The 12,965-nt window shown below is 41.0% G+C and overlaps 1 protein-coding gene across 1 annotated transcript in view; it reads right to left on the bottom strand.

Moving 5' to 3' along the window:
• The window catches only part of LOC130430657 (NACHT, LRR and PYD domains-containing protein 3-like), a 43,207-nt gene extending 32,428 nt beyond the window's left edge, over positions 1-10,779 (bottom strand). Inside the window, exon 1 of the mRNA XM_056759809.1 lies at positions 10,505-10,779. Within this exon, the coding sequence (XP_056615787.1) occupies positions 10,505-10,779 (275 nt within the window). The remainder of the gene's footprint in view (positions 1-10,504) is intronic.
• Positions 10,780-12,965: the final 2,186 nt, after the last annotated feature.

Genomic DNA, 12,965 nt, shown 5'->3' with positions numbered 1-12,965 from the left:
CTAAAGAAATGTAAGCTTCCGCGCAAGTTCTATCAGGAAGACTCCTCACAGCATAATCAATTACGGTTAGCCTATCATCCCTCAGCACGTATTATAAAAGGATGGTACTCACCCACTCTTTCGTTCGCAGAAACTAACGCATGAGTGACTTCGCTGTCCCATGTAAGTGAAAGCAAACTGATCATGTCGGAAAAACCTTTAGTCGATTGCGACTTCACAGATTCGGACGACGATCAACCTCCTACTTCCCCCGCAATTGTGCGGCGTAGTTCCCGTATCCAGAACCGGGATTCCCCGTGGGCCCAATGGCCCACGGAAAAAATTATGACCACTTTAGAGCTGCAAGGTATTCCAGTTGATAAAGAATTGAATAGAGAGGATCTCATACTGCTGGCTTCTAACGCCCTGGGTAATCCTGCTGTCCTAGCCATGGACGGTCCGGTAATCTCCACCACTATACCTTTAACGAAACAAGGCGGCAGGAAACGCGCAGCCAAATCTTCATCTCCGAAGTCAGCTAAACGGCCCAAGCCTTCCACGTCGACTTCATCGCCAACCCACAATCAAGCGGAAGTTCATAACCAGCTCCTGCAAATAGTACAAGGACTGTCCAAGAACGTCAAAAGCCTAGGGAATAGGCTGGGGGTATTTGAGAAAGCCATCGGGAATCCCGCTTCCAGTTCTGCCACAAGTACAACATGTGCCTCATTCCCGGATTTTCCCAACCTACTCGGGTTGATAAATCCCTCGACTTCCGCGTCTACATCTCCAAACGTCCAAGCGATGGCTCCACCGACGGTGCAGACTTCAACTTTTATCGAGCCAGCTCTGAGCGCAACTCAGTTTAATTTGTCTACGGCAACGGCTGCCCAAAACTTCGGCAGACGATTCGTCCCACCAGCTGCGGCTTCAGTTTCGCACCAAATACGTTCCAACATCATTGAAGGTAAGGACGTTAATTTAGCTTCCCTCCTGACGCCTTTACCTGCGTCCGAACGGCAAATGGTGGACTGTGGTGACGTGGCGGTTTTCCTCAGAACGTCAGATTCGAGGCTACAACGCAACTTATCATTTTCTGAGTTTGTAAACGCTTTCGGAGTTTACAGAGACATCCTCTGCCAAAACTTCCCCGAGCGGCGTGAAGAATTGGACACTTATCTTGCTATGATGGCGGACTTTTACCAGAGATATGGAGGCACCCTTTTCTATGAATACCATAGATCATTTTCTGCTTCATTTGTCTCATTGTTCAACTCGCGGCTGGACTGGTCCATCGTCGACACAGAGTTACTGGTTCGTCACTTTGGTGGTCAGAAAACTTTGACCTGTGTCGTATGCAGCTCTCACGGACACTCTGCTTCGCTCTGCCCGAAAACTCTCGCGAGTCAAGGTCCCGTTGCTGTCCATGGTGCTGATCCTGTAAGCCCAGCCCACGACAGCAGAGGGCGTTCAAATTTTAAACTTGGAAATTCTCGGATTTGTTTCAATTTCAATGAGTCTGTTTGCACGTATTCTAAATGTGTATTTCCGCATGTTTGTAGTTTCTGCAAAGAGCCCCACCCGAAATACGTCTGCCCACGGAGATTCAGACCTACCAGACAAGGAAAGCCCCAGTTCAGGAAAAAATTCTAAGCCACCCTTCCACTCCAGTTAACATTCACAGGCTACATAGTTACTTGTCATCCCATCCTGATCCATCATTTGTAGATTATCTAATTACCGGGCTGGCCAAAGGGTTTAGGGTAGGCGTTTTATCCCCCTTGTCCTTCTCTTATGTTGCAAAAAACCTACAGTCAGCTTTAGCTGAACCAGAAGTGGTTTCTGCCCTCTTGGGAAAGGAAGTCAATAAAGGTTATGTTATTGGGCCTTTCAAATCTCCTCCTTTTTCTCCTTTTCGAGTTAATTCTCTCGGCGTGGCGACCAGGAAATTTTCGGGGAAAAAACGGTTGATTTTTGACATGTCTTCGCCACATTCTAATATTACAGCGAGTGTTAATGAATGCATTCCCCTAGAGCCCTTTTCCCTGTATTATGCTTCAGTGGACAACGCCATTCAGCTAATTAAAATAGCTGGGCAGGGCGCTTGGTTAGCTAAGGCTGACATCACAGACGCGTTTAAGATTATTCCCATTCACCCCGCCGAGTGGGCTCTCTTTGGCGTTAAATGGCAGTCAAAATTTTACTTCGCAGTCAGACTCACTTTCGGTTGCAGGAGTAGTCCCCACATATTCAACAATCTATCAGAGGCACTGTGTTGGATCCTGCTTAACGTCTGCAAGATTCCATTCGTTTTGCATCTACTTGATGATTTCCTATTGGTCGATTTTCCATCGCGCAAAACCCCCATCCTAGATACACTTAAACACCTCTTCAGCGATGTGGGAGTTCCTCTGTCGGAAGAGAAGACACTTGGCCCGACAACTGCTCTCGAGTTTCTCGGTATACGGCTGGATACCGTTAAGATGCAAGCTTCTCTTCCTATAGAGAAACTTTCGAGAATTCGTTCCTATATGGGTTCGTTTATTGGTTCACGATCAGTAACTAAACGGGAAATGCTCTCATTGCTAGGCCACCTTAATTTCGCCATGAGCATTATTCCGCAAGGCAAGGCTTTCACATCTCGTTTGCTCGATCTCGCCCACTCAGTAGCCAATTTAAATGACATTGTGCATCTCGATGAAGGATGCCTCTCAGATCTGACATTCTGGTCTCATCTGCTGAACACCTGGAATGGTATCTCCTTTTATCATAACGACACTCCGGAGTCTTCCGTCGCTCTTAAACTGTACACAGACGCAGCCCCTTCCATAGGCTTCGGAGCTTTTTTCCAAGGTCAGTGGTTTGCTGAGAGGTGGCCGGATCAAATTAGTCTCGCTCAAAATTCTGCTTCGTCTGCTCTCTACGAGCTTTATCCGATAGCGGTGGCGTGTGTCCTGTGGGGTTCAGCTTGGTCTCGCAAACATATTATCATGTTTTGCGATAACGAAGCAGCAGTCGCAATCATCAATAAAGGTAGATCGTCTTGTTTAGCCATCATGCCAATCCTAAGAAGAATTATCTGGCAATCAATAATGCACAGTTTTACTATTAAAGCTGAACATATTCCGGGGCACTCTAACGAAATCGCTGATGCCCTCTCTCGCTTTCGCTTTCAGACTTTCAGACGCCTATGCCCAACGGCCAACCCGGAACCAACACCTTGCCCGAAACCTTCCAGAATCCTCTTACACTAGATTCGTATCGCAAACTGCTAAATTCAGCTAGCTATTTTATTTCTAAGGGCGTCACATCTTCCATCTTTTAAGCCTACAAATCTGCTTGGTCCTTGTTCACAACGTTCTGTTTAACCTTTCACATCATCCGGTTTCCAATCTTAGTCTCGACTGTCTGCGCCTTTTTGGTTCATCAATACCAATTTCGCAATCTTAAAATATCCACCATACGCAGATTACTAGCAGGTATCCAATTTCATGCCAGATTACACGATCCCGGTTATCCCAGTCTATTTTCCACGCCCTCCATACGGTTGTTACTGAAAGGTCTTTCTAAAGATACGCAGAAAATTACAGATAAACGCCTTCCTATTACCATTCCCATTCTGAAGGAATTGGTTTACTCACTGCGTAAAGGGTTATTTCCCGGTTATACTAACATTCTTTTGGAAGCCGTGTTTTTAACTGCCTTTCATGGCTTCATGCGGCCAGGGGAATTTACTAATGACTCCCGAAGCTTCGACCCATCTAGAGACCTAACCTTTTCAGAAATTACTTTCTCACCGAATCACTTCACTATCTTTCTTAAACATTCAAAGACCGACACATCACGGGCAGGCATTAACATTACTATTTCACGTTCTAACGGAGACATTTGCCCCTTCACTTCCATGGTAAAATACCTCCAATCCCGCCCCGGTCATCACAAATTATCCCCCCTATTCATGTTATCAAATGGCTTCCCTATAACAAAAGAGTGGTTCAGGACTCATCTTGCAGCAGCTCTGGAGAATTGTGGCAAGTCTTCTCAACTCTACACCGGGCAATCATTTCGGATCGGCGCAGCTACTTCTGCAGCCGCCTGTGGGATTCCGACTTCTTCTATCAAGGTCCTGGGCAGATGGTCATCTATGGCATTTGAATCCTATATACGACTAGATTCTAAAACCATCCTGGATGCTCAGCAGGCGTTCTCCACAAACTTAAGGTACTACTTTGCAATTACTGGTGGTGGTGGTATAAGTATAAGTTACTAATGCACGGCTTGGGGCAAGCCTCATATCAGCCTCTGTAAGATTTGAGTCAATTCTGCGGCTCATCATGCAAGCCAATCAGCCTGTGCAGGCTCCCGGAAATAAGTGGCTCGTGTAAGCCATTCAGCCCATGCAGGCTCTGTCGTTTTTATATTTGTTGTTTATTTTATGATTTCTTTTTGTGCTTTTGCAAGCCCATCCAGCCTGAGCAGGCTCTGTCGTTTCTATGTTTGTTGTTTATTTTATGATTTCTTTTTGTGCTTTTGCAAGCCCATCCAGCCTGTGCAGGCTTCTGGAAATACGTTGGGGATTTTTGTTGGCTTGTGCAAGCCCATTCAGCCTGAGCAGGCTCTGTCGTTTCTATGTTTGTTGTTTATTTTATGATTTCTTTTTGTGCTTTTGCAAGCCCATCCAGCCGTGCAGGCTTCTGGAAATACGTTGGGGATTTTTGTTGGCTCGTGCAAGCCCATTCAGCCTGAGCAGGCTCTGTCGTTTTTATGTTTGTTGTTTATTTTATGATTTCTTTTTGTGCTTTTGCAAGCCCATCCAGCCTGTGCAGGCTTCTGGAAATACGTTGGGGATTTTTGTTGGCTTGTGCAAGCCCATTCAGTCTGAGCAGGCTCTGTCGTTTCTATGTTTGTTGTTTATTTTATGATTTCTTTTTGTGCTTTTGCAAGCCCATCCAGCCGTGCAGGCTTCTGGAAATACGTTGGGGATTTTTTGGCTTGAGCAAGCCCATTCAGTCTATGCAGGCCTCCGGGAAATTCTGTTGGGGGAAATTCTGTTCGCTCGTGCAAACCCATTCAGCCTGTGCAGGCTTCTGGAGAATTTGAAGGCTTTTCGAAGCCCTGATAGCCGGTGCAGGCTCTGGCTTGTTCACTCGGCTTCGTCAAGCCTATAATCACTTTTGGAGGTTCTGATTAAACAGTGATTGCAACTATTACCCTCAAGATATGTTGTTAACGACATCATCAATAGAAGGCAGGTATAATGTTACTTCATGTTTTAACCATGGCTAACCGACTCTCACTTTCTCCTTTAGGGACTGCAAGGAGACACATCATCCGGTGGGTGGATTTTGTTTACTTTCTCTTTTGGGGTAGGCTCCACCCCTGCCTTATCTTCAGGCAGGAACATCGGAATCATTTTGCCATGATTCATTTATTGGACGGGGCCTATGCCCAAAGATCTTTAACATTATGTTAATAAATATTATTTATCGTTCTATGTTTCCTGAGTCTTTCTGGTAGAAATGTAAGCTTCCGCGCAAGTTCTATCAGGAAGACTCCTCACAGCATAATCAATTACGGTAAGCCTATCATCCCTCAGCACGTATTATAAAAGGATGGTACTCACCCTCTCTTTCGTTCGCAGAAACTAACGCATGAGTGAAACCTCCATCCTCCCCACCACCACCACCAGGTCAGGGTCCCGTCCTCAGTCCGGGGGTAGGCTCCGCCCCTGCCTTATCTTCAGGCAGGAACATCGGAATCATTTTGCCATGATTCATTTATTGGACGGGGCCTATGCCCAAAGATCTTTAACATTATGTTAATAAATATTATTTATCGTTCTATGTTTCCTGAGTCTTTCTGGTAGAACTAGGGAATTACAGGCCTATATCGAATTTACCTTTTATATCTAAAGTTCTGGAAAAAGTAGTTTCAACTCAATTATGCTCCTTCCTCCAAAGGAATGACATTAATGATGAATTCCAGTCTGGATTTCGAGCATGTCACAGTACAGAGAGTGCTTTGATCAGAGTTACAAATGATCTGCTTTTAGCGTCTGACCGTGGCTGTATTTCGTTATTGGTGCTGCTAGACCTCAGTGCTGCATTTTACACCATTGACCACAGCATACTTCTACATAGACTCGAACATTACGTCGGCATTAACGGATTAGCACTGAACTGATTTAAGTCTTATTTATCCGACCGTTTTCAATTTGTAGCAATAAACAATGAGGTGTCCCGCAAATCACAAGTCCATTACGGTGTACCACAGGGCTTAGTCTTGGGGCCTCTGCTCTTCGCATTGTACATGCTACCTCTAGGAGATATAATAAAGCGACACGGAATAAGCTTTCACTGTTATGCTGATGATACTCAACTTTATATTTCCTCGAAGCCTCACGAAACCCAGCAGTTTCATCGAATAAAGGATTGCATAGTTGACTTAAAAATGTGGATGAGTAACAATTTTTTACTACTAAACTCGGACAAAACAGAATTGTTACTTACTGGACCGAAAACTGCTATGCGTAACAACCAAGAATACTGCTTAACGATTGACGGATGCTCCATAAAATCCTCGTCATCAGCTAAGAATCTTGGCGTTGTATTCGATACTAATCTGTCATTTGAAAGCCATGTCGCCAACACCTGTAAAATTGCATTTTTCCGTCTTAAGAATATATCTAAATTACGTCATATGCTGTCACTGTCAGATGCAGAGAAATTTATTCATGCATTCATGACATCTAGACTAGATTACTGTAATGCACTTCTAGGTGGTTGCCCTGCGGGCCTATTACAAAAACTGCAACTGGTTCAAAACGCGGCAGCTCGAGTTCTTACACGTACAAAAAAGTATGAGCATATAACCCCGGTTCTGTCAACCTTGCACTGGTTACCTATAAAGCATCGCATTAACTTTAAGATCTTGCTTATTACCTATAAAGCCCTACATGGCCTTGCGCCGAAATATTTGAATGAACTTCTATTGTATTACAGACCTCCACGTACATTACGCTCTCAGGCATCCTGTCAGTTGGTAATACCTAGAATTTCAAAATCAAGTGCAGGTGGTAGATCCTTTTCTTATCTAGCGCCTAAACTTTGGAATATTCTTCCCTGCACGGTCTGGGAGGCAGACACACTCTGTCAGTTTAAATCTAGACTAAAGACTCATCTTTTTATTCTTGCATTCACTACACCTCCATAATATTAATCCTCAGAGGATTTAGGCTGCATTATTTAGATCAACCGGAACCAGGAACACATCCAACAACAAATGATGTACTTGTTGCATCAAAGAGTGCAGAACAGTACTCTACTCTCAGCCAGTCTTGTCTCTTTGTTCCAAGGTTACCGCAGGATGCAGTTTATGCCCAGACCTGATGGCAGAGCTGGGAATGGGAAGTGGTGACCTGACAAGAGCTAAGAGGATAGATCTGGATAAAGGACGCGACAACTTTGTTTTTCCTACAACATTTCAAATGCTATTAGATTGTTAATAAAAGTCTTTAATCCTTATTTTTTATATTGCTATTAAGCCTTGTTCTGCAAGCAGTGTTGAGCTTGTGCAGAGGCAGCAGCTTTTGCCAGAGGGGAACTGGAATCCCCTGGTTGGGCCTGGGTTCCCCTGAGGTTTTTTTTCTCGATGGGAGTTTTGGGTTCCTCACCACCGTTTGCATATTGTTTTGCACTATTTGCCTGGCCGGGGGGGCTGCTTTAGAATTCATACTTGTATTCAATGTGTCTCAGGTACAGCTGCTTTGTAACAATGAAAATTGTAAAAAGCGCTCTATAAATAAAGTTGAGTTGAGTTGAGCAAGTTACAGTTGAAATAATTTTGGAAATTAAGTTTTGTGTGTTCTAATAGTACATATATGTACATGTCTCTATTTAAGGTGACTCATAAGCAAAGCTCTAAACCACTGTAGGTCTGACTGTGACGGTTGAGGCTAACTCAGTGACACATTCAAAGGTAAGTAATCAAAGTTTCAAATAAACCTTTAGCCAAACATTATCTTTATTACCAAAAACATGTTTATACTGCAGGAGTCAGCTCAACATAACTTCTGCCAAGACATCATTTTAACATATGAGAGTGACCTCTACACTAACTATTTGTTTTGTCTTCATGTCTCATTTTCAGGCTCCTGAAAACACCTGACAGACACAGCCCTGGTTAAGTCTAATGCTCAAGGATGATCACAACAGCCATAGATCGAAAGTGGTAGGAATCTGCGATGATCATGGTCTGCAAATCTGTGCCCCATGCCAGAACCAAACCCTACTTTTGTTTGGCCAGAAACTCAAATAAATAATAATAATGGATGTACTTATCTGCCACTTAATACAGAAAACAATATAATATTAAATCATTGTATTGCTTGTCTGAGTTCATGGCTGTAGTGCTAGCTGTATAAAATTGCTGACAAGTTAACTTTAAATAGTAATCATGTATTTTTATAATTTTCCTGGTAATATTTATACTTTATTTCAATACTTTTTATGTTCTCACATTTCTATTATTTTTCTGCTAAAATAACCTTAAACTTATTTCTTTACTTTTCCTATGTCTCTGTTTAGGGCTTATATGTTTTTTTTCTGTACAGCTGCTTTGCACCAATGCAAGATTATGAAAGGTATGAATATGTTTAAATATATTGAATGTTGCATGACATTTAATGATGTGAACAATAGGAAATAAAAGTATTACTTGATTTGCATGTCTTGCTTCTTGTTTTTATAAGCTAAAACTGAAATAGAAAATCGTAAAATCTGTAAAAAATTAATTGAATTAATTAATAAAAATAACTAAATTACAACCCTCCTATTTTGTTTTGATAAAGATATAGTTCTTTTTAGCACCTCTGAGGTTCTATAAAACCTAAAAAGGGTTCTATATAGCACCAAAATGGGCACCATTTTTTGGTACAACTTAGAACCATGTGTAGTGAAACAGCAATATTTACATATGATTTGACATATATTTAAATAAAAACTCACGTATGAACGGGTCATTACCGGTTGCAAAGTACTATTTAAATGAAATTAATAACTTTCAGTGTGCTGGATTCTCGTTTAGTCCATAAAAATTTAACACATAAATAAGTAGTGACAAGACCTGGACGTTGGTGTTTTAAGTTTTTAAGTTACTACACTTGCTCGGATGTTCTAAAGGATACCTACGGAGCCCTTTTAGGGACATGGTGGTGGTGTGCCCTTTTATTCCGCTCCATACATTAACAATGGAGCGGATCATATTAGATTCCCGGACCAATAACTTGTGAGCTAAACGTTGTTATAACACAAACAACACATTATTCCTTAGACAAGGATCAACAACCTAGTCTTCCTCAAAATGAGAATGTAAATGTATCTCTACATGAGCAGGTGACATGGGGTAGTCCAAAGAGACCGTCTACAAAGTGACTGTAAATCCAAAAACCGTTATTAAAAAAATTGTCATTAATAACTTAAATGTTACACACTGTAGTCTCACCAAATTCAGATTGTACATTAATGGCCTCCTGCTGAATCTAAACTGGTTTAGTTATACTACATTATGTAGCACTGAAGTTAATTACTATTTTTAGTAGCCTAATGATCTTCGGGTTTTGCCCTTTATAGAGGATCCCTTCCGTCTTGTCTCAGGTTCAAGTTCATTGTTTACGATACGTAGAATGAGGTGTCATTTGTGTTATAAGAACATTTAGCTCACTAGTTATTAGTCCGGGAATCTGAGTCTATAAACCAATGGTTACGAGCTAGTCTCAGCCAGCAGGACATTAAACATGAAGTGTTTGTCCGAAATCAAAATGGTTTGAGAGATAATGTAAATATGTTTGCGAGAGAACACAAAAGTTTTGCGAGATAACGCAAATGTGTTTTCGAGATAACGCAAAAGCTTTAAAAAATAAAATTTTCCACCACCATGTACCTAAAAGGGCTCCCTAGATACCAAAACCTCTTATATGTGAAAAGATCACGGAAAATCTTGTCATGACTCATTTAATGCTGTAACCTCACAGTCATTTATTTCTTCATCAAATTGATTCCTTATCAAGAGTTCTGAGTGAAACACTACTGTTGCTGAAAGATAATTCATTTCAGTTCTGTTCTGGTTCAGTTATAAGTTATTTTCTCGGCTGATATTTGGCTCAGTTGTGGCTCATGTTTGTGTTTAATCCAGATCTGAGTCCTCCGAGGGTCGTTTTTCTGTACTGTATGTGATCTGAGGGAAACTGTTTGTGTGGACTGAAGATGGAACAGAAAAATAATGTGATATGTGTATGTGTGATGTCACTGCTCCATCAGTCTTGTTCTCCAGCATGTAGAGATCAGTTTTAACATTATCCAGACTGATACAGTTCAGTCTCTACATCACCATTCAATAAGCGCTCATGTTTCTGTTTTAAGATGTTCTTCAGTCCGTTTCTGAACTCATTTTAATCACAATCAACAGCTTCACTTTCAAATGAAGGAGAGAGATTAACAGACTCATGAACTTTAACATCAGATGAAACTCATTTTCTGTACCTTTCTTTACTTTGTGTTTTTTCTCTAGTTCTTCAGCCAGGTCGTTCCGATTTATCTTCTTCAGGATGTCCAGTGTGATGTTCACAGCTCCTTCATGTTTCTCACGCTCCACCATCTTATCTACTGTATCTAAGACATCTGCTTCCTCCAGTCCAGAAGCTGGAAACTTATAATCATCCCTCAGAAAACACCGAAACCTTTTCAGCTGAGCTTTATCCAAATCATACAGTGAGTCTATGAGGAGCTTCTTAACAGACGCCATCATCCAGCACTGACTCACTTCTGCAGGACGAGAAGAAAAACATCTCAGACAGTTTCTGGAGATCAGATGATGTTGCTGTGTAAATAACAATCCAAGAATTTGTTTAAAATTAACAGTGAGCTGTTGATCTTCTGAATGTGTCTCTCTTTGTTCATACTGACAGAACACATTCAATATGTTTATCAGGAGTTATTTGATGATGTGAATCAAATACTGTAGTAAAGTTGAGTTCAGTGTACACCTGTGTTCTCTGTCTGATCTGACCCACACATCATAAACTGACTATAGACCTAATGAAACTGTGTTCTATTGTGCGTAGACATGAAGAGTGCTGGACAGAAATGATTAAATGAATGACTGACACCCACTTTGTGTTCATTAAAGGAGAAACATTACTGTTAGAAAAACCATCTGAATAGATCATCTTATTGTTTTATATTTCACATATTAGAGTCACATTTGCAATATTCTATGACAATAAACAGCACATAAATACTGATGACCAAAACTTTGGGAGTTACATTATCAAATCTGTCTGAGGTCATAGTTCAAATTCAATCTTCCTGTACCTGAAGTGTACTTCTGTTTTTTTTAAAGCTGCAAAATATGACTTGTGTAGTAAACTAATAATCCGCAATGTAGTGGAGTAGGCGGGGCGAGACCGTGATTCGAGACCGGTGCACGCACAGCTGGCGCTCATTAACAATTACTCACCGGTCTCGAACCACGGTCTCGCCCCGCCTACTCCACTACACCCAAACAAGTGTTTTTAGACTTTAACCTGTCACACTAACAACTCAAGATAGTATTTGACTCTGAAACAGAAGCAGTTGGTAAAGGAACTTGTTTGTTAACATTTTTCCAGTAAAATGATCTAATCTCTAACTGAAAGTTCACAAGAAATAATTATCTCACACACTTCTGTTGACAAAACACAAGAGCAAAGAAAATTCCTTTATTATTCTGTTTTGTGGTCTATATGTGAAATAATATGTCGGGGCAGAACTAAATTAAAAACAAATCTTCTACATTTAATTTATTTGAATAAATTACATTTTATTAAATAATTTTCAGGATTCTGCAAGTTGTATGTAAACTTTGGACCACTGTGTACATTCCATGTGATATCATACAAGTTATTACAATGACATCCGCACACTCTTGTATTTATTCCTTTATTCTGTACAATGCAAGAAGCTGAAAGCTTTTAAAGACAATGAGGGGAAAGGTTGTCCTTTAATGGGCTGTTCATCACTGAGTCAGTACAAAGGTCTCTTTAATGTCCTTTGGTATTCTAACCGTGACTTTAATTGCTCCCTTATCCACATATGTGCATTGTGTGGTTGAAGCATGAAAAACATAGTTTGAACCCTTTTCAATAAATACATTTTATTTAGGAACATCTGTAAAATTCAGTATTAGAACTTATATAAGACATAAGTGATGAAATATGCTTCAATATACAGAGTGTGTGCAGTGACCTTTAAGTTGTATATAAAAAACATAAATATACATATAAGTTATACACCATACAAATAGAATATAAATATAAGTCTACCACAAAAAAAAACAAGGCCAAAAATATTGCGTTAATGGGGATACAAATGAACGTGTTTTCAAATAACACGCCCAAAAACTTCATGTAAAGACGATTGAAAACTTTGCGTTTACACGGAACAAAAAGTCACGTTTAAAATTGTCACGATTACGCGTCCAAATTACATGCGTTTCCCGCTATAAATATTGTCCCCGTTCACGTTCCATCAAGACGGAGAGGTTCTAGCTGTGGGACGCGGCAAAACGCAACCAGTGTTGCTAACTTGGCGACTTTGTCGTTATATATTTAGCGACTTTTCAGACCTCTTTAGCGACTTATTTTTCAAAAAGCGGCTAGCGACAAGTCTAGCTACTTTCTGAATATGCCTTGGCGACTAAGCAAAACATTCTGCTTCACTTCTACTGCCACAGCAGAGCGAGTTTTTGCCAGTGCAGCACCTCTCTGTCTACTCTGTACAGTGTGAGCGCCCACCAGAGAGAAGCAGCTGAAGACCGTACTGATGCGTGAATGAGAATCACAGTTTGCATGTACGAACAGTGTTTCCAAGAACTAATCACCTATTGACCTTGATTAAGCATTTATGATTACGAAACTTGATGAAACGCCAAGACTATGGACGTGTAAACAT

The sequence above is a fragment of the Triplophysa dalaica genome, chromosome 10, assembly GCF_015846415.1.
Source record: "Triplophysa dalaica isolate WHDGS20190420 chromosome 10, ASM1584641v1, whole genome shotgun sequence".
Taxonomy (NCBI): domain Eukaryota; kingdom Metazoa; phylum Chordata; class Actinopteri; order Cypriniformes; family Nemacheilidae; genus Triplophysa; species Triplophysa dalaica.
This window is presented reverse-complemented; position numbering and strand designations above follow the sequence as displayed.